At 39.4% G+C, this 27,337-nt stretch overlaps 1 protein-coding gene across 1 annotated transcript in view; it reads left to right on the forward strand.

Moving 5' to 3' along the window:
• Positions 1 to 26,342, forward strand: part of NKAIN2 (sodium/potassium transporting ATPase interacting 2) — a 505,527-nt gene extending 479,185 nt beyond the window's left edge. The window contains 2 exon segments of the mRNA XM_040551252.1: positions 8,663 to 8,724; positions 26,257 to 26,342. Coding sequence (XP_040407186.1) covers positions 8,663 to 8,724; positions 26,257 to 26,342 — 148 coding nt within the window.
• Positions 26,343 to 27,337: the final 995 nt, after the last annotated feature.

Below are 27,337 nucleotides of genomic sequence, written 5' to 3' on the forward strand. Positions count from 1 at the left end.
GGTTTTAGCACTTAAGGCCCTATTCATCTAGAGCTTTTTCAATGTATGCAATATTTGGCTTTCTTTTTGTAAATTAAAATAATGAACTTGACTGCTGCTGAAGAGTTTCTTCAGCTGAACTGTGCATTTTGCATAGTATACAACAATCTTCCTCATCAACACTATTATCACTGGCCATCACAGAAGCACTTTGATCAAAGCATCATTAGGCTGTTAAACTGTGACCACCACCAAGAAGCCAGGGTACAGCTGAAGTTGTTGTGTACCCATGAAGCTTCCTGACTCTCACCTGCCATCAATGCCTTCAAATAAACAATAGATTATCACAGGGAAAGTAAATAGCACCATGGGGAAATAGTCAGCCTTTACTGGAAAGTCTCTCACCTCTGATGAAATGTTCTCGCTTTTGCTATTTATGTTATAGCATTGCTTTAACTTAGCCTAACATATGACTTTGGAGAAGAGCAAATCACCTCTGCTACCTCAGTGAACTTTTACTCTACACAGTCTTCATGGTGGGCCACAATCTTGAGAAAATGGCAGTCACAACAACATATTACTCCCTTCTCATCCTGTGCTCGCTCTCCCCTGAACACTTCTGTTTCCCAGATCTGAGGGCCTTGTGTTCACAGTCACACCATCAAGGTTCACTTGCCATATGGGTGACTCTACATGGAGGGGTGGGTTTACACTGAACAGGAGCGCTCATATGTGTTTGTTTATCAGGAATTCAGTTATCTTATACCATCAAAATATTTCCCCCTACGCAATCTATACAAACTTCAGACATGCATATATTTTTCCTACTGCCCCCCAAAAGAGTGAGTAGCATTGATAATCAACTATTTCATCTAATGCAGTTCAATTTAAAATGCTAGGCATTCATTTGGTGGGCTGTGAGCAATCTGTGGCTTTGTTAGATCTGCAGCATAAAGAACCAATTTTTCTTATCTTAATCCTATGGCTGTCTGGAAAAGGTGACACACAGTTAGACATAATGATAAGAAAAGCTACTGCTGCCAAAGGCAGTCAGATACCAAAGCCAGATGATTAAACCATTGCAGAGACTTCCCAGAAGACAAGAGGAGAAAAAGGTCCAAAGTTTTTTCCCATAAAAGTTTTCTTGCTGTAAAACCTTCAGAGCAAAGGCCACATATAGACACATATAGACTCTTGCTTTAATAATCTATTCCTATTAATTACAGAATGGCCAGGGTGATACGGATTTTAAAGCCTTTTACTTTAGTATTTTGTTTCAACTTCATTCTTAGTTTTGTTGTTTTGCTGTTGCAGAGTGGAGAGAGGCAGCTGGCCCTGTTTTAAAAGTAAATGGGATGATTTTTCCCAATCTACGCAACTCTAATGGCTAAATCCCTTTGATGCGAACAGCAGTCACTGCAAACTGTTGACCCCTTTACAATCAGAGCTCTGTTCTAACAGTGACAGGTTGGGTTGCAGAGCTATAGTGTGAGAGGAAACAGAAAGAGATTTATCTGATTTCAGGACTTCCCACAACCTCAGTTTAAATAGAATTTACAAATACACGTAACCAAAAATATCCTTTAACCCTAATCAAGTGAGGAAAGGTAAAGTGGAGACAGTTCCACAATAGCAGAAAATAAAAGAAAAAAGTTTTCTAGTTTTTAATAGTTTTTTTTTTTTTCCTTTCAGCATTAATGCCTCAGCCTTAACGGGGCAATGTGCACTTGAGCTCCAGCCAGCATCTCCTGAATAAGGCTGGTGGAGAATTTGATCCTGGCTTCCCAGACCTACCACCGCTTGAAGCGGTGATGTGGGGATTAACACAGGTCAGCCTGCCATGGCCTCCCTTCTGCCCCTTGCAATATGCCTGCTTCAGCTTCCCGAGGGAGTCTAGCAAAGTCCCAGGTGGAGCATTTCACCTGTGGGAGCAGGGATGCAGGGTTCAACGCTGAGCCAAATCTACAGGATGCCCTGCCATTCAGTTAACATAGAGGTTGGCAATAAAGGACCCCTACTTCCATTTCATACAAGCTGGTAGCCCCTACATTTTGGGTTGTGTTTGATGTCTGAAGTAGGAAAAAGTACATCCTTTTCTTTAGATGTGAGTAGAAATCGTGGAAAAGTGCCAAATATCATGTGGTTATCAAAAGCATAAATCAGACTGAAATACCTATGGAAGTGGTAAGATTTCCAGAAAGTTTTAGGTCAGATTTGCAGAAAAGTCTTGCTAAACTTTCAGAAAATTTGGGTCAAGCTGAGTGTCTGTAATACAGCTTCAAAACAGGTAAGTATGTCCTGCTTTCCTCTGTTGTCAAAGGTTTTCACAGCTCTTATCTGACATGCCACAGTACTGTGATTTTCAGTGCCCCTGTGCTCTCTTCCATTCATCAGGTGAAAAAGCTTGCAAGAGAAGACACTGGGGGAACAGTTACCCTGAACACGACAGAACCACTCTCAAGCACCCAGCAGCATTTCAAACAAAAACATTCTAGCAGGTCTTCATGATGATCTTCAAATACCTATACAAAAAGGAAATCTCCAGAAAATTGAATAGTCCACTGAGAAATAAATAAAGGCTTTATGCTAAGCACCACCTAGACAGCTGATATAACAAAGATTACAGTGCTTTGGTTGAAATAAATGCATTTTTTATCACATTTCTGTTTTCCAGTGTGTCTAGATTTATCTGTATTTATGATTCCTATTTTATTGTGCATGTTAAAAAAAAAAATCTTGGACACCTTTCAGACTAAGAAAGGAAAGAAAAACTATTTGACAATTACATATGTTAAGAAATTATGGCTTTGTATTTATTTATTTTTATTTAATTTCCTGATTGTCCACTAAATATCATGGTGGCCATAGTAATTTAGCATCGTCTTTTTTCAATAATTATTTTTTGCACAGAAGAAAGGTGCTTGTCCTTATCAAGGAATGAGTCTTTTCAGACAATACGTAGACTGTTAATTCTGTGGAATAATGACATCAAGGCCACATAGCCTACATTCCCCATCAGGAATCTGGTCTAGTATCAACAGTTTTACAATGCTTCTCAAGACAGTTAAACTTGGAGGAATGACAGAGTTCCGGAAATGGTAAATGTAAGCATAAATAAAACTGTACCTCAGCCACGCAGTTCCCATGGAACATAGCTTGAGTTTTATATTAAACTCTAGCATTGATGCTCACTCACCAATGCTGCAGGCAGTGAAATCATGCTTGAAAAGGTTTTTGCAGGGAGCAGCATCAGAACCATTATGGCACTGATTTAGTTCTACCAATACTCTGCTTCGCTTTCTCTGCCAAATAAAGAGCATGATTTTTCTGAGAAGCAATACACTGGAAGCTTTCTATGTAGCAATTCTCCAGTTCTTCAGTTATTCCGTAATGTGTGTGTGTGTATATATATATATATATTTATATACATCCTCCAAAAATCCATTTTAAAGAAGCCTAGCTCCGTAAACACACAACATTATGAAGGCTCTATGTGTGCACCCCCCTGTAAGTTTAAGAAATATGATTGAATTGGATATGGCTAGAAATGTAACATCACAGTTTGGCAATATAGTTTCCAGGGCCAGAATTAACCTCCAGTTAATTCTGCATTATTATTGCTTGAACAAGCTTTTTTGTTTTGGTTTGGTTTGGTTGCAGATTTTTTGTTTGTTTGTATTGTGTTTTTTTGTTTGTTTGTTTTTGTTTTTTTTTCTTGCCAAGGTCGTAAAACCAGGAAAAATACACACCTTGGCATAAGCTGTTTCAGCAGATACTGTAACATCTTTGCTTTAGAAAACAAGATCTTTATGGCCTTTTTTATAGAATAAAACACTAACATACAGTGAAGCTAAGTCAATGGGCTATTTCCATAACCCTTAAGTTGTTTGTCTTCATCTTGAGCTTTCTCCTTATGACCTTATCTCACTCAGATCTTACCCACTTTTAATTTTTGTTTCTTCCTTCCTGTCACTTTTTTTTCAGATGTCCAGTTTAATAAAGATAATTCCTGATAAGTATCTACCTAGCTATTGCTATAAAAGAGGGAAAGGTGGGGGCCTTGACCAGGAATGATGGGTTCTCAGATTTTCCCAAATCTGGTGTTATTTACAGTGTATGAAAACATTAATCTCCGTAACAGAACTGAGAAAAAAATAGCAAGACAGGATTTTGATCAGTACTGATTCTGATTAAGTTTGATCACAGTACTTTACATTTGTGGCAAGTCTGGAATTATACTTACAAAAATTTCAGGATCTGATAAGAGTCGAGCAGTGTAACAGGACACTGCTGACTTAAATAGGGAATATTCAGTCAGGTTTTTTCTTTGCCTTATCTGACCATAATAAGGGAATAAGATGTATTATCTCAATTCCATAATTAATCTAATTGCCATCTCTTTAGTAGTGTTATTACATTGCTGACATTTTTTAGGCTGTTGCTTGTCTTGATTTTTCCTTGGCAGAAGGAACGTTGGTTTTATAAAGGTGTTTATAAAAGAAAAAAAAAAAAACAAGATTTAAAAAAAATAAAAAATTGTTTGAGTCCATTGTGCAACCGCCCCTGTATTTAAGTAAAGACAGTCATTAAGTCCCATCAAAGTAACACCCAGGGAGACGATGCTGGGATGGGCAGTGTGTAACTTTCAGAAAGAGCAGTGTTTAATTATACTCTCATATGAATATATTGGGGACAGTAGTAAAGAGCAAACTATTTTCAAGTTGCAGGAAATAAGATTCATAAAAACATGCATTCACAAATCATTACAGGTATAAATGAGCAGAAATGCTAACAACTCCTTCTCCTCTGAAGGCCCATACTACAGTGTTAAAATGTGAATGAGACAGATGTAGACACCTAATCTGGGAGGGTCAGGGATGTAGATCTGATATTCTATTCATTGCATCTATTTATTTTTATCGTTACATGGTTTATAAAAGAAAGTCTGGTTAATAAAGTATTTATTAAAAAATAAAAATAAAAAAAAATAAGAGAGAGCATAGAAAAAAACAAACAAACAAACAAACAAGAGTTTCCAAGATAACCTTACTACTTTTAAACTGATTTTCTCAGACAAACAGGCTCCTTCTCTTCTTTATTTCTAAGGACTCATCCCCATCCTTCTCACATAAAGCAAAAATCCTCCTAAGATACTGAATGAGGAAGATTTTGTTTTGTGTAATTCTTATACTACAGTCAGCTTTGCTCTGTTTGAGGGCCTTCCAGGAATATATTAATTAATGTGACTAACCTCTATCATTTGTTTTTTGTTTGTTTGTTTGTTTGTTTTCCCTTTCCTCATCTTCTCCAGGGAGTATGTTCAGTGAGTGTTCCGTTTGAAATTTGCTTGACATATATTGTGCTATATATAGATGGGTTGTGGTGTGTTATTAGTAGAGAAACAAGGTCAAAGAAATGCACCTTGTACTATAACAATGGTGGAAAATTTCATGCGAGCCCTTCTTTGCTGTGAGAATTCTTTAACAACTTTAGCTGACAGGTCCCCAGGAAAGCTCTGCCATGTGCACAGGTAAGCTTTACCCTTCTCACATGAAGCCTGAGTCCACTGGGCAGGAAGAATATCCCTATCCCAGAGATCTCTGTAGTCACCACAGGCTCAGGCCATTGAGCATGCTAAAAGTAAAAATCACCACTTTCAGTTCTGAACCCCAGCTTCCAGTGAGTGCCCTCTGTTGTTGATGCAATTAGATGATAAATCTTGAATGACTAGCACAGGATCAGAACTGATAAAGGATATGGCTTGGTATAGGGGAAAGAAAAGAAAAGAAAAGAAAAGAAAAGAAAAGAAAAGAAAAGAAAAGAAAAGAAAAGAAAAGAAAAGAAAAGAAAAGAAAAGAAAAGAAAAGAAAAGAAAAGAAAAGAAAAGAAAAGAAAAGAAAAGAAAAGAAAAGAAAAGAAAAGAGAAAAGAGAAAAGAAAAAGAAAGAAAGAAAGAGAAAGAAAGAAAGAAAGAAAGAAAGAAAGAAAGAAAGAAAGAAAGAAAGAAAGAAAGAAAGAAGGGAGGGAGGGAGGGAGGGAGGAAGGAAGGAAATAATGTGATGTTCAAATTAAAACAAAATTGTGTACCAAGCAGAGGATTGGATAGATGTGGGAGAAGATGAGGTTTATTTTAAAACTTTTACTATTTCAAGGGAAACAAACTACCATTTGTATTTAAAACAGAACAACTTCTAGCTATAAAGCACTGTTTTAATCAGCAAACTCATGTGATGAAATGCTGTAGGATTTACTTACATATCAAGAGTTCCCCAGACATTTAAGGGATGCAACTGAATACAATTAAAAGATTAGTTGTAAGAACAGATTGTGATACAGTTTGTTTGCTGTGCTTTGTGAGAAAAGTTTAGTTAATAACATGTAAACTTGTGGTGTTTTCACAGATAGTAAAGTATTGAACCGTGTTACAAGAAAAGCTTTACCACTGCAGTTGCCTACTAGAGATGCAACTGCTCAGCTCTCCTGGATGTGATGGTCTGTAAAAAGAGAACAGAGAAAATATTAAGCCGAGGTTCACATCCAAGAATGGAATCATTAATGAATAATCTTGCTGTGCCTAATTCTTTGCTGGATTAAACCTCATGTAATGTCATTGAAGTTGGTGGGTTATGTAGGGCATAAGTCAGTGGAGTAAATTAGCCCTCTGTCTTGAAGCCAAGAAACCAAAGGAAAGAGCAGCCCAATAAAGCAGGATGAAATGCTGATATTAGCTGAACACCACCGTTCTTGGTACACTGTGTTCTTTGTGTCCAGCAGTGAATATGTCATCTCTCCCAGGTGTAAAATCTTCGCAGCAGCACTATAAGGCAGATTTATAATAAATGACAAAATTAATGATTTAGTTCTGTTGTAATGCCACTTCTGGGCTCCCAATAGGAGCTTAAGCAGTTAGTAGACAACATCTGTACTGGCTGCAGTGTGGTCTCCAAATCAAGCCTCAATCTCTTCACAAAAATCTTGGGCCTTTTTTTTTTTTTTCTTCTTTTTTTTTTTCTATTTTTTTTCTTTAGTTGTATCTCACATATACAGATGTAGGTAGAGAGATTTCTATAGAGAAAATTGACAGAAATACCAGAAACACCTGTGTAAAAGCTGGAGTAAATTGAGCACAGTCACTGCCTGCAATATGAAGCCACTAAGAGACGGAGGAAATTTGTTTGAATTTCATGTGTACAGCTAAAATTAATGGTGATAGGAACACAGAACCCTGCAGTGATTGTAGAAGTGCCTTGGATTTGTTAAATAAATAAATAAACAAATGCATTTGCACTAACCACTCTCCATAATAATACCTAGTTCCCACATGTCACTGCATGACCCACTCATTAGTTTGTCTGAAATTAAGATCATAATCTCCCTCAACCACAGATTATGTGTTGTTTTTTTTTGCATCACGCACACGGAGAATTCAGTCCTAGCTGGAGCCATGAGATACTTTTTATTATCCAAATAAAGAATGAATTCCAAAACTCTACAGTTGGATTCGGAGCTCATGAATAATGTCTGTGAGGTGATCTGTACAGGAATAAAACATTTGAACATTATGGCTCACTTTTCACTACAAGGGGACGAAACTTGAATTCCTTTGACTACCTACCATGCAAACTTCAGCAAAAAGCTAAAGGATGGAAAACAGTTAGTTGACAATCATTAGAGAAAACTTTCCAAACCTGTATGTACGGGAAGCCATGTAAAGAGTGCAACACACGGCACATGATGCTGTTCTGTTGCTTCTGGTGTGGTTGTTACCTCTCGGCCAACAGAGCTTGGTGGAAAGACTAACAGAGGTCTCATGTGATACTTAGCTCATGACATGTGTGATACTGGCCATTTTTTTCCCTTTTAATTTTTTTTTTTCAAGTGATGGTGTAAAATAAGCAGTCTGCCATGGTACTCAAGCAGCACTCCAGTTTTCAATTTCTTTAAATTGTGTTATTTCTGTTTATAATTCACTTCTGGGCGTGTTCTGGGGGAGGAATGGAGGTAACAAGATTTGAATTTGTCACCTACAGCATGAGATACTGATGCAAACACATCCAGACCTATCCAAATTGACAGATATGTCTTGAGGCTTGAGGGCTATTGGAGAGACAGGCAAGTATCTCTACATCAGATCCACAGCCCTAATTTCAAGTGATAAAATATCATTATAAAGATGGTTTACAAGTGAAATGACTTTGTCTTAGGTTTTGTTGACAAGATTCTGCTAAAAAAGCAGAGTTCTGCTAGAGGATTAAGTTTTGTTGGCAAACAAATCTGACTTTGACATAAACATTCACATTTGGAGTTGTTAAACTGCCATCCACCTAACCATCTATCTAGTTTCCTATTTTTCAATAATTAAAAAGAAGCTATTGCTGTAATGGAAAATCTTCTATCAGTTTCCCGGAATTTTTATTGAAGGGTTTGTTTTTCAAGAAAAATGCCAACTCCTGACTATTTCCAAAAGAATCACATAAAATAAGGAAATTCACTCATTATTAGAATTAACTAACTGTTGCTAAAAAAAAAAAAAAAAAAAAAAAAAAAAAAAAAGATAATTACCTCATCAAATATAATCTGGTGAAGTTTGTTATTTCTGTAGTTTCTGTTGTTGTTTTTCTAAAACCAACTCATGTTTTTCTATTGTATTTGTTTTAAATCTAACGCTATTACATTTTGTTTCAGCTGGCGGGCTTCATCTATGCCTGTTATGTTGTGAAATGTATTACTGAAGAAGAGGACAGCTGTAAGTACTAAAGCTTTATTACATACAAAATGAATTCTGTTTTTTAAATCACCCTTCCACTATGCTGGCTCTTGCTGACTTGAACCTAAATGTCTTATTATACTGTAGCCAGAACACGTTTTCTGTCCATCCATCTTGATCTATAATTTCCAAATGCCCAGAAGACAAAGGAATCATGAAATGTAGCTTAAAAAAATACACACTCCTTTCTTCTGAATAGATCATTGTAATTGTTTTTACCTCACAGTTTAGCTTAAGACACACACACCAAAAAAAAAAAAAAAAATCCCAATTGGCAAACCCAACCTCTTTTTTCTTTTCTTTTTTTTTCTATTTTTCTTATTCCAGACTGTTAACTATCTTCACAGTAATAGGCTACCACTGAGGGTATAGCTCTTCTATGTTGACCTCTGTGTTGGCTTGTAAAAGCACTTCTGGCAAGAAATAGCTTTAGATCGTTGCAGGACCTTCATTTATGAGAGGTGAAACCATGGAGTTCCTCTTTGTTCACGCTGTTCCCAGGGTACAATTACAAGGAACAAAATGAGTTCATAAAGATGTATGTTTGTGTTTCTTCTGCTTATTTATGTCAATAGAAGCCTGTTGAGCAGAATTTGTTCTTAATACATGTTATGGAGCCAAGCCATTTCATTTTTTCTCTACTCTAACCTTGATTTTTTAAAAAGGGCCACTGCAGCATTTCTGTACACGTTGGGATTCATACCAAAGCACTTCAGAAGCAAGTATCAGAACTGCATGTAACTTTGATAAAATATACATGAAACCTAGAGAGAGTTTTGCAACAGGAAGCTAAAGAGCTTTTATTTGACTGAGAGCACTGCTAGGGCTGGTGGGGGTTCTTTTGTGTACTCTGCTGCATATAGAAAACAGCTGAAACCCTGTAATCTACAGGTAATGCAGCGCCACTGTGAACCATCAAGGGAAGATTTAGTGCTGAAATCAAACTACACTTTGGAGGTCTCTCAGATGATGCTTTTCTGAGTCGTGTGTGTTTCTGTGGAGGTGAGGAAGGCATAAGAGTAAAAAGAGTTTGGGACAAGTGTGTGGAGCAGGGATATGCCATAAATATGTCTTGTCTTCTTAGTGATGGACCCAAGTCATGTATGCTTCCTCTTATTCTCCAGCTTATTGTGTTCTCTATTTACAGAGCTAAAGGATGTTGATTCCTCGCCCCTCAAATGAAATCCCTTTTAATACCATCCTGCCTTCTCTTCCGAGGGCTTAAATCTTTTTCATTCTTCCGTAATGCTTTAGGGTGTAATATAAGTAAAAAGTGAGGAAGGGACTGGTGACTTGGCTCAATGAACAGGCGCAGAAGTCAGAGCATGTTTGGAAGATCTCTCCTGTGGGCTGTAAGACGGCGTTCCTGGCAGCAAGGCGCTGTGACCAATATGCAGTTGTTTTCTGCTCACTGCCAGGGGAGCTCCCTGGTGTTCAGAAGCCACAGATTAGCATGCTTCTTTGAACCTTTTCTTGTGGTTATCTTACCCATTTTGAGGCCTTTATTACTTTTCTAGTATGCCTTCACCAGGCCCTGTCTCCTTGCTGAGTTGCTCCAGTGAGGCTCTTCCAGGCAGCTGAGACAAGACCCCACTCAGCACAACGTAGCCCGCATGAGCACAGCCCATGTGGTCTTGCTGCCAGTGAGTTTTGGAAGCCTGGATGGGGAAAAAAAAAAAAAAAAGGTTAAAGGGAACTCAGTGGCAGAGTCATCCCAACACTGTAACAACTTTCAGACTAGATTTGGCTCCTTGAGGTATCATAAAATTAAAGTGGCCTTACTTTCTACTGAGAGCACCCCATACAGATATCCCCCTGACCAGGTTTGATTTCAGAGTGTTTTATTTCCACTTGGATCTGTTTTCTTGCTTTTCCCTCCCTTTTGGCAACACGTTGCTCTGTCACACTCCTCTGGGATGTAATGTATCCCTTATGGATGCCATGTTATTTAGTATGCATATTCCATAGGAAGATGGGTAATCATAACTTCCTCAGTACTTTCATGGATGGTGTTGTCTCATGCAGACCAAGGAAGTGTGAAAGAGAAAAACTTTCAAGAAGAGGTACATATATCCCAGAGCCGTTGCTACAGCTTCCTGCACATGCAGGTCTTTAGTCTGAGGTCACTTTATATGCTCTAGCTGTGTTTCTCCTCCCATAGTCTACAGTTTTTCAGATTCTCACCCTAGCATGCTGCTATGGAGCAGGATCTGTAGCAGAGAGGGATGAAGACAGCCTTCTTGTCCACAGTGTACTCCCTCCCCCAGATTTGCTGGACATTTCTGCTAGCTCAGCAGAAAAATCTTTACCGTGCTGCCCACCAACATCTGCTCTTTATCCATACCTGGTAAAGGATGAGGTTGGGGTTGTACTTGCATGCAGTTTGGCAACTGGTGCTCCTTCTGTGTGTTAAAAATGTGTTAACTGTGAAAGATCCTCTAAGACCAGTCACCGCAAAGCAACTCCCCCACACCCCTGACATGCTTCCCCAGCTTCTGAAATGGTTTGTGAAGAACAGCAGAGGGTCTCTGCCATCTTCTTAGCCACCTCCATATTCACAGGCATCACAGGAGAAAGAAATCTAGATCTCTGGTTTTCAGGACCACCCATACACATTGGCCTTGCTGCCAAGCACAAAGGACTATACGGACAAACCTATCAGGCCTCACCAAAGGGGCACCAAGTCCTGTCAAATGGTCGAATGAGACTGAATCAGTAGAAAAAAACTTTTTGGTACTCATGATGGACATGCTGAATATCAATATGCTCAGCTCCATTTCTTCTACTTTGCTAATGGGTCATAGGAGCAACAGCTGCCTGGAAGAGAAGCAGAAGAGGCAGGAACACTGAGCCTGCAAGAGTGGACAAAGAAAAAGAGAAAAAGTCAAGCAACCTCTAAGAGCCAGACAGGGGCATATTCCAGATTTTAACCAGAGGAATGCATCAGCACTGCTCAGGAGCAGAGAAGGTGCCTTCTGTTGCAATCTTCTGTTGGCATGGAGCCTCAGCTGTAGAAACACAATCAAGTTGCTCTTAAAGTACTTCAGCTGAATTAGCTTTGCTCTCAGAATAATTGGAACAAGCTGAAAGAATAACTATTTCTCTGTTCTTTATGCAGATTTTATTAAAAGAACAAATGAGAGAGGGGAGAATTAAGCAAACATTTCACTAAGATTAACCTGCTCTAACCCCACTGAAGGATTAAGAACGGAACAATGCAATGATCAAATCAGGGTCATAACTAAGACTGAGTCAGCAAGCCTTGGGGTTTTAATCACCCACACACTAAATAAATCCAGCAGCAGACCCCCTAAATCAAAGTACAAGTCTGCACTACCTCTCATGAGAACAATCTGCTTTGGGTTAAGTCTGCACTGAGGATTAAAGTGGAAGCTGCTCTCCTTCTCGTTGCAGTCCCATGCAGTGCTCTCACACTGGGCACACCAGAGCCGAACTGCAGCACCCATCTCCAAGAATCAGACAAGGGTGTTTTTCCCTATCTACTTCTCTTGTTGGTTTGTCAGTCTCAAAGGTCTCTTCTGCATCTTGTTCCCTGTGGTTGTGTAGGGAAGAAGAATTGTGAGGCTCGCAGCACCTCAGGTCTTGATCAGGGAACGACAAGGGAAGATAGGTGTCCTGTAGGGTTGCTGCCAGCTCAGCGCTCTCCTTTTCGCTGTTGCCACTGGTATGACTAAGCCATTGTCATTCTTCCTTCATTAGCATAATTAGCTGCAGCAATTAAAAATAAAGCATGGAAATGTCAGCAACAATCATTACTTGGAGGCATTCAACGGCTGTAAACTTCTCAGAGCTCCTCATTTGTTTTCTAAAATCATATTAGGCCTGCATTTTTCAAAGGCTGCACATTATTTTTAATAACATTGAAATGTTCGTTTAATGTGTATTTCCTCACTAGCAATTTGGCTCCCTGCTATAAGATGTTACTGCCTTAGTAAAGTAAATTCAATGTATTTTTGAAAATGTTATTATATATACAGATTTTTAGTGGAAAACTCTGGAATGCAAGCAGTGAAGCCGCATTCTTCTGGGGCTTTTTGTCTGTAAACACTTAAAAAAAAAGAAACCTGGGTTACTGAAGTGGCAATTCTGCACTCTCCTTTCAGATTCTGGTGAGGGAAAGGGGACTGGCTTATTATTAGAGGGACAGCTCTGGCAGGGAAGGAACCCCAGCCCAAATGACATGAGATAATGGACAATTTAGCCTATTTTTCACAGTGAAATCCTAATCCACAAGGCTCCTTTGCAGATCCAGACAGAGGGGGGAAAAAAAGTAAATCTACCCTATCAAAATTCCAAGGCAAACAAAGAAATCTGACCCGTCAGACTGCTCCCAGAGTACCATGGAGAGTACCGTATTAGCTGCTAGTACAGCTTTGCACTAGCATCTCACACTAGCAGGGATCCAGCTTGCACGTACATTATCTTCTTTTCTCTTGGCATTGTTTCTAGGTAAACTGCAAAGCAAAAGAAATCACAACTGGGTTAAGTAGATTTTTGCTGCATATCCCCTTGAGCCCAGCATTTGGAGATGTCTGACACAGAAATAAAGCTCTAGATAACCTTTTAAAATCATTTTACTTCCCCCTGTAAAAGCTTGAATTCAAGATTCTATTTGAATTACTGGAAACATTCAAGAGTACAATACCCTGGATAGTGGATATCTACTGGTGTGCAATACAGCATAGCAGTTATATGCCAATAAACTCATTGCCAAACAATAACCCATTCTGGGATCTCGTGCCTGACCTGGGAAGTACAAAGGTGGTGAAAAGATTTTCTTTTGGGAGACAATATTAAATTTATTAGTTGTAAGAGATGAGAAATTTGGACAAACATACGGAGTAGAGAGAGAAGGCTTTTATTTTTGGCTCTGTTACAGGCTCCTTTCCACCTATGGGCAGGTTATTTAACCTTGCAATACTTCTATTTGCCATATTTAGAATGGGAAATAATGACAGGGATAAACTCACAGGTGTGTTGCTTCATAACTTTGAGCTTCTAGGATGAAAGACACTACTGAAGTGCAGAATATGCTCAGATATCACTTTACTTCTGTGCCAAACACTTTTCACAACCTGCTTAGTGAAACATTACAGAGAATTAGTTCCTTGGCTTCCATCGATGCTTAAAAATTTCTAAGACAAAGAGAAACTAAAAGCAAATTTCTCTCCTGTCTTCTGGTGAATATGGCTGTAAATTCTGACTGCCAAGATAGGAGAAGCATAGAAAGAAAGCATGGATGGAGCAGAAACTAATGCTGAGGGGAGCGCAGATGACGACTGAAACCATCTTCCTGTATTCAGGGCTGGGATTAAATGCAACTCCAGAGGTTATTGTCACAGGTGGCCGTTCTGATCTGTTCCCTCCTGGTGACACTATAGCTGGAGTGTACAATTCAGCATTATTTGTTATGCTAGACTAGAGATAAGAAGGGAGGTACCAGGTCTATCCAGCCTGATATCCAGAATCCAGCAATGAATAACACCTGATGCTTGCTTGGACCTTTATTTGCTGCATAGGCATATAAGAACACAGAAGGTTTGTGGTTCCCAGGAAATTCTGGCAGTAATTTGCAGTTCAGGGACTTCCTTAGCCAGAAGTAGTCTTGTTGCATTTGATTGCCCACAACTTGCTTTTCCTCCTGAACACGTCCCCCTCCATTTGAACCAAGAACATTTTTATCAAGCACAACCTCCCGAGTGAAGGAGTTCCAACAAGTCAGTTTTATATTTTGTTAGCTTTGCACTTACCCTTTGTGTAATGCACCCTGTGTCTTGCAATGGAAAACACTGAACAGTCATTCTGCCTTCAGTTTTTCCATACTACCACATGTTTTCTCGACCTTCACCAGCTGCCTCCTTCAGCTTCTGTGGGGATATTACAGAACTTGCGATCATTTTTTAGTAGGTGAGAGGGGTATTCTGCATCTTCAAACCCTTTATATCATCAAAATAATGGAAGAAGAATCTGTCATGAAGGAATGGCAGTATGACAAGGAGAAATACATTTACACTTTGGGGCCTCTCACTGATGCCACCAGATGTCAAGGATGGTATTCATCTCATGTACTTACAGTCATATGTAACTAGGCCTACAGTTTAATGATCAAGTTTTTCACTACGGTCAGTAACACCAAAGAGCATCTTGTCCTGTCTGTGTTAGACACCTTTCTTACAACAGGATGCATCACTGGGCTGATCTGTTTGCTTTACGCTAAGGAGGGCCCAGGCAGTCTAAAGAGGGAGCATAGGAACAAATTAACGTAGCAACAAATAAAAGCCAATATTTAAAACAATTGTTCTCCAGCTGTTGAACAGGTCATTCATGAATGAGAAGTTAATGAACAGGCTACAAAAGCTGAAGCTACATCTTGTTTTTGCTCAGCTGTGCTCTCCAATTCACAGCCTGTAGCTAAATTAGAAGCTTTTTTGTTTACTTTTATTTAGTGTGGTGACTGCTACATGAAATAAGTGAAACAAAGGGAGGCAAATGGGATGCCTTCAGCTGTCAGGAAGGCATCCTTATGCATTCAGCTGATGGAAGCACAGAGGGAGGGAAGCCTTTAAAATCCCATGGTACTACCTCATGCTTGTTATCCTGAAGAGAGTTGGCTTGGAGAGCTGCACTGCCACCAGAAATATCTAGGATATTTCCTAAAATGGGCAGGCAGGTAGTGATACGACAAGGGGGAACAGTTTTAAATTAAAAAAAAAAAAAAAAAAAAAAAAAGGATAGATTTAGATTAGATATAAGGAAGAAATTCTTCACTATGAGTGTGGTGAGACACGAGCACAGGTTGCCCTGAGAAGCTGTGGATGCCCCATCCCTGGAGGTGCTCAAGGCCAGGCTGGATGGGGCTTTGGGCAACCTGGTCTGGTGGGAGGTGTCCTTGCCCAAGGCAGGGGGGTTGGAACTAGATGGTCTTTAAGGTCCCTTTCAACCCAAGCTATTTGATGATTCTATACCTGCACAGAATCAACCTTTTGCAAATATCAATATCTGGTTCCTGCATCATTATTTCCAGTCATGTCCTGTCTTGGAGAGGACTTTTCATAAGAGCAGAAGGCTAGTGTTGAGCATCTCATTCTCACCGGTGCAGAGCAGAAGCACTCTACATCACACAAGGCTTGCCTGCTGGTTAGACAGCACAGGCTGAAGATGTCTGAGCTGCAGAGTACAAGGCTGAAGCACAAGAAAAAAGTCTATGGTGGGATGTGACAACTGAAACTGGCTACATTTGAGATGCAAACAGACCTGAGCAGTCCAGGTGTCACAGGGCTTGGCAGACGTTACGCAGCCTGATCTGGGATCATTTGGCACTGCACTGCAGAGCGAGAAACAAACTTAAAGCTCAGAGGAGGGGCAGTTTGTTTAAATAATAGCAAGTAATTAGTCTGAAGACAAAATCAGTGATGGCATTTTATAATTACAATTAATTTAAAGGTTAATTTCCTTTGGTGCTAAAATCTTATTTAAAACACTTACCAGGAAAGGAAATTAGGATGTTACTATCAAGATGCATAGAGTGCTTCTGGGAATCCATGCCTATTATCACTAGAAAATTAGGTTAGACTCAAAGTGGGAATTTCAATTCATTTTAGTGTAAAATAGATGGTGGTCAGGGCCTTGAGTCAGAAGGGTTGCTAAGGGTAGACTGTACAATTTGCATTTGCTTTGTTTGTGGGATTAATTGCAAATGTTTCCAACAAAAGGGCTGGGTTTATACATGAACAAGCTTGACATGAAAAGAAAATTGGTTATGGATTGCTGCCTTCATAACTAATGAAGTTGATGTTCAAGGAATCCCTAGGAGACAGGACTGTGGTATGAGACAAATATATAAATAAAATCACATGGGGGGAAATGGTGCCGCTGCTGGCTCCCTTTATGGTAATTTCTCTTCTCCTTTGCTGTCTTTCCTGCCACTCCCCTTGCATCCATCACCGCCTCCTGTGGGGATTGTCAACTTCCAGTTTAAAAAACATCTAAATAACATAATGTGGAGCTTGAAGGAAGTAACATTTCCTTTCCAGCAGCTCATCACAATGGGATACTGCTTAATAAAATCAGTGCATTGTAACAGCCAAGGGGAGATACTTACCTTGCATCATTTTTTTTTAACTATTCACCATCCATGTTTTGTCCTGGCCAAGAAAGGCATGTTGCAGAATTATTGGAAAAGATCTGCACACATGAAAAAGGAATGAACAGTTAACAACTTTTTTACAAAGAAAGATGTATTTTATACCAAAACACTTTGTAAATATTACTTGTCTTGCCATGAATGAACTGTGGAAAAGACAAAGAAGTCCAGATCAAGTAACACTGTCCCATGCAGTTTCATCAAACCAGTGGCAGAAATGAGTTAGTGACAGTGACAGATCTGATAAAAAAGCCACACTTCATTTGAAGAGATTCTCAGGTTGTTGTCACATCTGAATAGGAATTGGTCTTGGAAAAAACAGGAAAAATGTTTTGTGATTGAAAAATAAAACATATTTGAAATCAGGCATAAGTATCAAAATTTGAGATCTGCACAGAAAATGCATGGAAAATGGTTTCAGATGGACTGTCACACTCTGTTTTGATGCTGGTGAAAGACTTCATTTTGATTTGAATCATTTGCTGATATTTGGTGTGGTCAGCCAAAATGAGCAGGTGTAATACAGCCAGCCATAGCCATCCGGACTCAGTCCTGACTGACGGATGGCAACGTCTCAAGTAGGGGTGGTGACAAGTTGCTGCAGGTGGACTAGGTTTGCTAAGCATTTCCTGTGGCCCCAGAAATGTCAGTGTTGTCCCCACTGAGAGGTCCCCACAGTTTCCCACTTGCCTAGGACATAACTGCTAAATTATTCTTGTCAACATGCCTTCTGCTAAAGTTTTCCTTATTACTTTTCCTTTCAAATGTCTAGGTAGGTCTTCATTAGCACTGGATTGTTAACTTTCATAGATTTGGGCCCTAATTCCCCACTTTGTTGCACCTACTGATGAGTCTTATTCTAATTTATTAGTGTGGTGGTCACAGTTGGAGGCCACTGCCCCAAGTATTTTCTTTTTCCTCCCTGTTTTCTTTTTTCCTCTCCTTTTTCTTTTTTTCCTCTCTTTATCACTTGCCCATAGCAATGAACTGGATTAGAACATTTTTTCCCTAATGATTAATTTGATAAGCTCCATAATAATTCAGCCATGGTCTGCATTTTCTTTAATTCTTTGAATGATTTGTCAGACAAAAACTGTTTCGGGGCTAGACTTTTTTGCTCGGTACTCAAGCATAAACATTTGAAAGCAAATAGCTATTATCCAGCAGTGTCCAGGTCCGTCCACTTTAGAAAAACAATATACTCTGCAGACTTAATGTTCTCACAGCTGAATAGAGGTCTTTAACAGATGCTTTACTGAGCCTTGGACAAACCCCACTGCAAGCTTGGACAAGCCTTGCAAAGCCTTGCAGGGGTCATTTGGCAACCTGCCTGACTGTAACCTTATTTCCAGGTCTATAAGCTTGACAGGTGGTTTGTTACATTTATCAGGTATAAAAGACAACTCTGACAGTTTCAGTCCAGTATTTCTCTTTGCTGCAGTTACACTCCAGTTGCTTCTTCCAGGCTCTTGTTCTTGCCTGCTCTGTCCCCATCCCTGTTTCTGCCTCCAGCTGCCTGAGTCTTGCACCTGCCTCTACCTCCTCAGCCTGCTTGGTTACTCCTTGTTACTTTCATCCTGGCTCCTTTCTGCTTGGTCCTGCTTGTTTTCTGCTTGTTTACCCGCTTCCCCGCCATGGTACCTGTGAATGGCCAATCCTTGCTAAGGCATTGCTCTGGAGCCTGTTTTTTGTCACATCCTCTCTGAGGCTCTGCCATTGACCAGACCCCTTCCTCACCTGGGAATCTGAGATGCATTTTGGTTATTCTAATTTCTGGACCTCAGCATCATTTATGCTGCTGTTTTCTTCTGGGTGCTACTACAAGCTGGGCTCATCTTGAATTCAGTACCTGTGTCCCCATTTGTTCCTAATTACGGGGAGTAATGGTCTGTAATCCCTTACCTCTATAAGGGTGGTGGCACCAGGTGTTGCCTATTAGGTTTCACAACCCAGTGTACCTTCCCAGTCCTATGTTATATCTCAGAAAGGATGATCAAGAATCATCCATGGATCAGTAGTGATAGACACAGAAGAAGAAGAACCTGAGGGACTTTATTATCCAGCAGGCATGGATGATAAGGATCACTTGTCCAACAAGAAATATGGTAAGGAGAGAAGAATCTGGAGGAAAAGACTCTGAGGCAATTATCAGAAAATAATTTTGACTATTGTAAAAGTAGGAAATAGAAAGGAAATACTGACAGTGGTGTAGAATAGGAGATAAGAAACTCTGCAGAAATTTGTGTAGGGCTTTCCCTTTGATAATGCTCTGGACATCACTGGGCTCTGAAATGCTACAAAATTCCAATCTAAAAACCTGAAGTTTCAGTTTTACCTGGCAAATGGGTGAGCTAAGAGCACTTGCTGCCTGTTGAGCAGAAAGGCAGTTCATTGTGCTGAGAGACCCAGACTTTGTATCCAAGTCTTTATGCCATTGCAGAGCACCCTTGTGCTGGGAGGGAGGCTGCAGCCACAGTTGCTGGCAGATGCGCTCCTTCCTCCTGCTTCATCCATGCTTTGTGAGTCTAAATCGCTGTGAACTCAATACAAAGAGCAGTAACATTTAATTATCATTGTAAACAAACTTTATTGAGACTGTATTCAAGCAAATTTCCTCCTGTGTGCTGTATTGTGTAACAGGCACTAGGCCATGCTCAAAGCATAAAAAGACTACAGCACTAACATGTCTGGAAGCATCTTCACCAGTGAGGTGGGTAGCAGGATACTGGCAAAGCTGCAGGAGCAAGGGTGCACACATATGTTCTTTTATATATTTTTTTTTTCCATGTGTCATTTCCAAGGCTATTAAAAACAAGCTTAATTTTACTCCCCTCTATTTTTTTCTGAATTTGGCCAGCTTTTAGCTAGCAGCATTTGTGCACAGCTCTCTCTCTTGCATCAGACACTTGCACACCAACAGTGCCTACAGTGACTTAATTCACTCCCAGTCAGGAGCATGGTGGAGTGCTTTGCTGTAGCAGTGAATTTGATCGCTGCACCTCTGAGGCCAGGGGGGCCATGTCTTTGGCCTCCTGAACCCGTGTGCATCAGTTTAACACCTCATACACCACATGTAACACGTGTACACCATGTGTTCTCTCTCTGTGCTGGACTGCACTGTGTTCAGTCATGATGTGCATGTGCAAGAAGTACCCATGTGTACATGCACATATGCTTCCCTGGTCACTCAGTCTTTTTAAATGGTGCCATCTTTATTACATATAACTGTAAATTTTTAATATTATGTTGGTGCTTTAGATTCATAAGTATATTTAAGGACTAGCACGATGCCAACCACTGTATAAACACAAATATCAGCCCTGTTTCTTGGGGCTTGCAATCTACGTATCAGACAACAGGCAGCTGGTGGGTACATGCAGAAAGGGAGCACAAAGAAACAATGAGCAACTATTAATCCCTCTGTTAGACAGGAATATCGGTACACTGCCACTAATGAAAGAACTGCTTGTTAAGAACTTCTCAGAAGGAGAGAAAGTATTTGGAAATTTTACAAGTACGTGGGTCAAGCTGGCAGCACAGGGACAGAATTTAGCTTTCTAAAATGGAAGAAGGATATACTGACATGCAGTCTCTACAAAAGGCTTTAAATGTAAAAAGATTCAGCTTCTGCTTGATGTGGTGTGGAAGATGTAATCAGTAGCAGGATGCAGAGAGGAGTAATTTAGCCAAAGCAATGAGCCCTGCAGCTTTTGCCTCCTTAATTCCACATTTGGTGAGTTCAGAAAAGGAACAATTGTGATGTTTGACAGCGAGAGCCCTGGGTAAATGTTATAGCTGTGTCAACAGATAGTAGAGTCTTCCTCTTCAATATGGAAAATAATCTTCAGAAATTAAATCATACATAGTCCAAACCAAAGTTGACATCTAGTTTATAACCCCGAGTGAGAGTCAGACCTGTGCCATTGTTCTCTGTGCAGGTTAGAAGGTTAGGGAGGAACGACCAAGAGTTTTTGTATTAGCCATGCCGAACTGGAAGTGATGTTTAACTACCCATGGGTAAATATCACAGAGAGAAGATGATATTTTGGTTTGTAATAGGAGGGAAGTGAGCATGTGCCCAGTACTCTGTGACACAAAGGTTTCAAGAGGAGAGCAGTGGCTGTGCGAAAGGCAGCTTGATGACCATGGGAAAGCACTGTGTGCGCTGGGCTACCAGAATCCAAATTTGGATGGGAAGGGACAATCTGACTGTGGTTTCAGCTGCTTGAATACAAGACGGGATAAACCTTCCATAGAAATGGGGGAAAGTAGATACAGAAAGAGTTTGAAACCATTACAAAAGAAATAAAGAAAATGGGACAAGCAGGGCTACAGTGAAGCTGCATTTTGTGAAAGAATTTTGTATGTATTTCTATTGGAAGGGGGCACAATAAAAGAGATCAAGAGAAAGAGACTGCATTCATGTAAGACCAAGGCTGAAGACAGAGTCACTGAAAAAAGTTCAAGTTTTACAGGACAAAATTCCTGTGACTGCAGTAAGAGGAAAGGAAAGGAAATGAACTCTAAATAGGGGGAGTGGAAAAGGCATGCAAACTGAGAAGGAGGTCTTTATCAATTTGTTCATACAAGAAATGGGAGAGACTGTGTCCAGAGAAACAAGTGGAGATGAGAGGTCAGAAGCAGATTAGGAGATACAGTGTCTGATATGGGACTAATAAATCTGGAGGATTTATTAGTCAAGCTGTTTAGCCAGGGACTGAATAAAGTCACTGACTTTGTCAGTGGACAAAACAGAAGAGGAGAGGAGGAATTGGTGATAGAAGAAGTCATCCTGGTTCCAGAATTACCACCAAAGACATCTTCACATTTAAAGAGAGATGCAGGCAGGGAGCAGATGTCATGAGGAAGCCAGGACCAAGTGCTGGCAGAACCCTTGCCACCATGCAAGGGAGGGCCTTGTGCACCAAGGCTAGGAAGAGATGATCAGCAAGACAGTGACAACAAGGGAACAAAGAAAGAAGAGGGTCAGAAAGCAAGCCAGAAGTCACCCATACCAGGGATTGGTTAGCCAGATACATGGCTTTTTCCCAACCTTTCCCTTTCCTTTTCTTCACAGATAAAGCCACTTGTCCCCTTCCTCTCTTCTAAATCCTATATCCTTTAATAACTAGCCTGCACTGATTCTTGCTTTCCTATTAAAATGCAAGGAAAGCTGTAACACCAGTAACATTTCTACACACATATGTCCTGAGCTCATATAAATTATCATTGCTTCAATGAAGCCACTGAAGCTATGAAAATATATAGTAGCTGAAGACCTGATTCTTTTTGCTTCTGTATTTATATCTCATAGAGGAAATTTTCTAAAAGGAGAATAGTATCCAGTCTTGTTTTTTCTTTTTTTTTTTTTTACTTCTGTTTCTTTCCTTATGCTTTTATTTCACGCAGTTTCCTTTCTTTTCATCCCTCTGTTGATTTCATCAATTTCAGTGTTTTTCACTGATAGCTTTTCAGAGTTCCTTTTCCCATATCCACACACATGCTAAAGAGGTCTTTTCTGCTCACATATATCCTAATTTACCAATCCCTTTACACACCGCAATCTTCCAGAAATCAAAAATGAGAAAACCATTTATGTTTCCCATCTTGTTCTGATATGCACCAAAGACAGTGGAGACTGGGACTGTGAACAGAGGCTAAAACTTCACAATCCTGAGGGTGCTTAGTAATAGAAAATATGTCCCTATTTTGAACCATATGTACTGTTTGTGTTACAGTTATAACCACCATAATATGCCTTACAAGCCCCTTAACACCACCAAAGGAAGAAAACAGACTGAATTTCTTATAACATTTTTCACAAACAAATAGTACTGTTATTATCCTATTTAAGTCCAGCTAGGAAAATAAACATCTCAGCACCCAGTTGTTCAAATGAATGGGATTCTGTGTTTGTGTGTATATGTACATGTGATTTTACTGGAGAAAGACACGATAAAAAAGCCACTTCTGATAACAGTGACAGGTAAGATGAATGTAGAATATGATAGTCAAAAAATGTGTTTGATGGATAAGGTTAACGATGGAAGCCTCTGTAGTGATTCAGCTAATGAGCCTTGCTTTATTCATCTCATGTTACTGCTGCCAGGAACGTATCAGTTGTACGACACTTCTAGTGACCTTTCAGGCACAGCTAGGATAAAATGCCTGCAGAAAGGGCAGCATTTTGTATGTTTTAAGAAACTAGCTCAGAATCCACAGGGAGCTTTTAGCACAGTCTGGGCACCTCAGGCTTTGTAGTGTTAACTGAGAAACTGCCACCATGAAGAAAACTTGCTATAAAGAAATTGCCAAAACTATCTTGCATTGGAATTCACATCCTGTTACTTACCTTTACCTACCTTGCAAAGTTTGTTGCATGTAAGAAGCCATTGCATGTTTCTAGCAAGGTCTGGATAGTATCTTCTGCCCTACCATCATTTGATTACACAAGTGGGAACTTCCACTGTCAGGTTAACACAGGAAAATCTCTGCAAGCTTGTCTTGTTTGTCACTCAACAGTCTGGTGTGTTAACACTTTGTGTTTACTTGTACAACAGGGCAAAGACGAATGCATGCAAGGTGTTCAGTGTGAATCTTTCTCTCATGCCCACAGAAACTTGTTTTGCTTAGAGAAATTTTTTCTTAAAATATTGGTTTAGTTTTCTGAAAACAACCGTAGCAGAACACTTAAGACCTTTTACCCTATGACTGCAAAACAGAGTATCTATGCTTGCAGCCTTCTAATAATGATTTACTGATTTACTGGTTGCTTGAAGGGTCTTGGGAAGTACACAAGAAATACAAAGCAGGACAAATGTATATAAGCAACATCAGTAAAGTGGCAGGGATTGACACCAGTGAGATAATCTTTCCAACACACGCATTTTCTGACTTGTCGGAGGTCAAGAGTGAGAAAAATAGGAAAACTAGGGGAAAAAAATAGCTACAGCAATGATATGCCCATTCTTTTTGCTGCAGCCATTGTATTTGAGATTTTTTATACTTCATCCCAGCTTAGCATTTCACTCAACAACATTCATATTATCAATTCTTCATTCTCTGCCTATAGACTTTGTGTACTTCCAAAGATATGATAAAATTGTAATAAAGGTGGGTTTTTTTATTTTTTTTTCTGATTGTTATGGGCAGTGAATAAATAGGAAACTACAAATTGTATTTATCTTGATTTTTAGCAAGATTTTAACCTTTTGAGATGTTTACTCTGTCTGGCAAGCAAGCGAGAGAAGCACTGTTCAGATGCAGTCATTATAAGTTGGGTGCAGAATTGTTTAAAACTGTTCAAAATTTAGTTATCAGCCAGCTCGGATGACATTTCAGATGGGATCCCAATGGGACATCGGCTAGTGAAAAATTATCTACATTATTTGTGTTAACAGCAAGGGTGTTACATTTTGTTACAGCAAGGGGAAAACATTTATAAAAAAAAATTCAGATGAAACCAGACTGGGAGGGCTTTGAGCACTTGTGCAGGTAAGATTAGAACGCAGAATGATCTCAAGAAGTGGCCTGAAATCAATTGTTCCTGTTAGTCCTGATTTGTGGACCATGGTGTAAGAAAAATATAAATAGACTGAAGAAGGATCAAGAGAGCAAATCTAGAGGCTTGGAAAACATGGGCCACAATTAAAAATAGAAAAGGGAAAAAAAAAAGTTGTGCTTAAACCTGGAAAAGATGGATGGCGTGAAAATACTTTTTGAAAATATTAAAAAATAGTTATAAAAGAAAAAATGGCTCATTTGTCATCATATCCATTGGAAGAAAAGGTCAAAAAGTAGAAAAGGAGTTAATTTGCAGGAAATTACATTTGAATTAGACATAAGGAATTTAGGCACATGGAAAGGCAACACAAAGAGACTATAGAACCTTCTTCATTACTGATGTCAAGGATTAATTTAGTAAAACATCATTCTGCTACAGGGGTATACGTAATCCTGCCACAGAGCACAGGATCAGCTGAATGACTTCTGCAGGGGTCATTCTGGCCAGGGTGAAAGTAGATAACAGGTTAAACATGCCTATGGTTGCAATGGAAGCATACAGTGGTGCTCCAGCCTTGTATTTTGGTGGCTTTTTGCTTGTGAGCAAATGGTGAGCTAAGGGTAGGACTACAAGAACTTGATTTCATAACATCTGGACATCATGCGAAGGCATTATTAAATGTGGCAGATATTGAGGGGTAGCTTAGTACAAAATAATCTCATAAATGCAAATTTTAAGGGTACCAACCACTGTGAAAGTTCTCAAACCAAGGGTTATAAATCTAGTTTTTGTGACTTTTATGTGAATGTTACTATGTTTATGTCCACAGGAAGCTATCTTCTATCAAAGATTTCTTTTTTCTTTGCTTGTTTGTTTTAATGTACAGAGAGCCAATCTGTCAGTACCAGCGCCCAGACTTGTGAAGAGTGTACTTCTATATCTGAACTCTTTGGTCCTTTTCTTTCAAAGCAAAGTCAGACTCACATCTGATATGTGAGAGACAATATTTCAGGGATGAGAGTTGCTGATAAATAACCCCCAAAAGCCAATAGTCAGGTCTCCTGATGCAAAGGAAGCAAAGGGTGTGCTTTTACCTGTGTAAAGAGAGTGTTATATCAGAGAAACAGGGGTCTCAGAGTCAGATGAGATTGAATTGCCCTGGAAATTGTTTAAAATAAACATGAGAAGACCATTGGGAACTGCCAGTGTTGAGAATTAATAAATAACACCCACCCTGCAACCTTCCTACAGACCTCCAGTGCCTTGAGAGAAATGCTGCTTTCCTTAGATCTTTGCAGTCTCATCTCTGAAGCTCAGATAAATTGTTCCAACCTTCTGTGCATTGCAACCCAAATGTCAAAGCACGGAATCAGAGAAACTTCTGTCTCCCAAACAGTCAGATCAATGTGCTTCCTCCTCTACATTGCTGGACCACAGTATGTCAGCAAGCCAGATACAGTAATGACAGTCAGTATTCACACCAATAAATGAATGGTTTGCAGCATTTGTAATATCTAGCCGCATGTTGTTTTGTACTCATCAGGAGGTCTACATGAAAAAGAGTGATATGTGGCTCTTTCTGATAGACAGATAGCTTTTATAAATCACTTATAGTCTTTCTATGATTTTAAATTTATTTTCATTTAAAAGTTAAAAAAGGGACTTTGCCTTTCTCCGTTTTTTTTACCCTTTTTATGTATCTCCACAATTGGCTGGTCTGGTTTTAATAGATTATTAGGGGGTCTATCAAAAATAATCTTTGCTGGGTGTCTCTTTAATGATAATGCCTATCACTCACTTCTGAAAAGATGTTTCTAATGAAAGCAATTTGCCCATTTTTCAGTTGATTTCATAGGTGGATTTGACTCTTACGGCTATCAAGGCCCACAGAAGACATCTCATCTACAGTTACAGCCCATGTATATGTAAGTATTTAACTTCTGAGATATTCTGCAGAGTGGCAGGCTGATATTAAAGGATCATTAAGCTGAAAGATGACGTGACTTAAAAATTCAGAATAGGCAGTATCCTTTTTGATAGACTGAATTCGGGTTACACTTAATCACCAATACTGCTCTTCTGTTGCATGATAATGATTTCTTACAGCGGGATACAATGTGTCACAGTTGTTTAAATAACTCTTAGCTCTCACCTGATTTTACCCCGTTTTCATTCAAGCAGATTCCACTCCAAGGTAATGAGAATTTCTTTTAGTAAGAACTAGTCAAAACTGACAAAACTCAGATGCCGAAAAGTGTTTTTTATTAAGATTTATCAATAATTAAGCAACTTGCTAATTTACTGGATGTATTTAGCATTAGTGTTTACTTGGACAGGTATCTGTTCACTGAAGCACCTCTGTACCTCATTTCTAGTCTCCATAAAGGAAAGGGAAGGAAAGGAAATTAACAACATACTGTTTTCAAAACCAGTTTAAATATTGTATTTAAAACCAGTTTGAATAGAAGAGAGTATATTATCTATCCAGTGAGAGTGACAGTTCCATCCACTGCCTAGAAGTGCAGTCAGACACATAATAAATCTCAGCACATAGACACAACTGGAGTACATTCACACTGGAGCACATTCACACTGGAGCTCACACCCAGCCATAGACTGGTCCAGAAATAATCGCTTCCAAATATTTCTTGTGTTGCTGCCGGCTGCAATTCAGAACAGCCCTGACTGCCTAGATAAATCATACCTCACAGCCTTTTGAATTATCTTTTACTTACCCTCACTGGCTGACATAACGAAAGTACAGCAAGTAGCAGCTCACAAGGCCACGGCATTTAGTTTTTTCCTTTGTTACTCTTCTAACCATTTATTTTGAGGAAAAGTACTAAATACAGGCAAAAAATATCTGTCCCAACACATGCTCTATACACCCTTGAATGTAATTTCATTTATGTTGCTTAGTGGAA

The sequence above is a fragment of the Cygnus olor genome, chromosome 3 (genome assembly GCF_009769625.2).
Source record: "Cygnus olor isolate bCygOlo1 chromosome 3, bCygOlo1.pri.v2, whole genome shotgun sequence".
NCBI lineage: Eukaryota > Metazoa > Chordata > Aves > Anseriformes > Anatidae > Cygnus > Cygnus olor.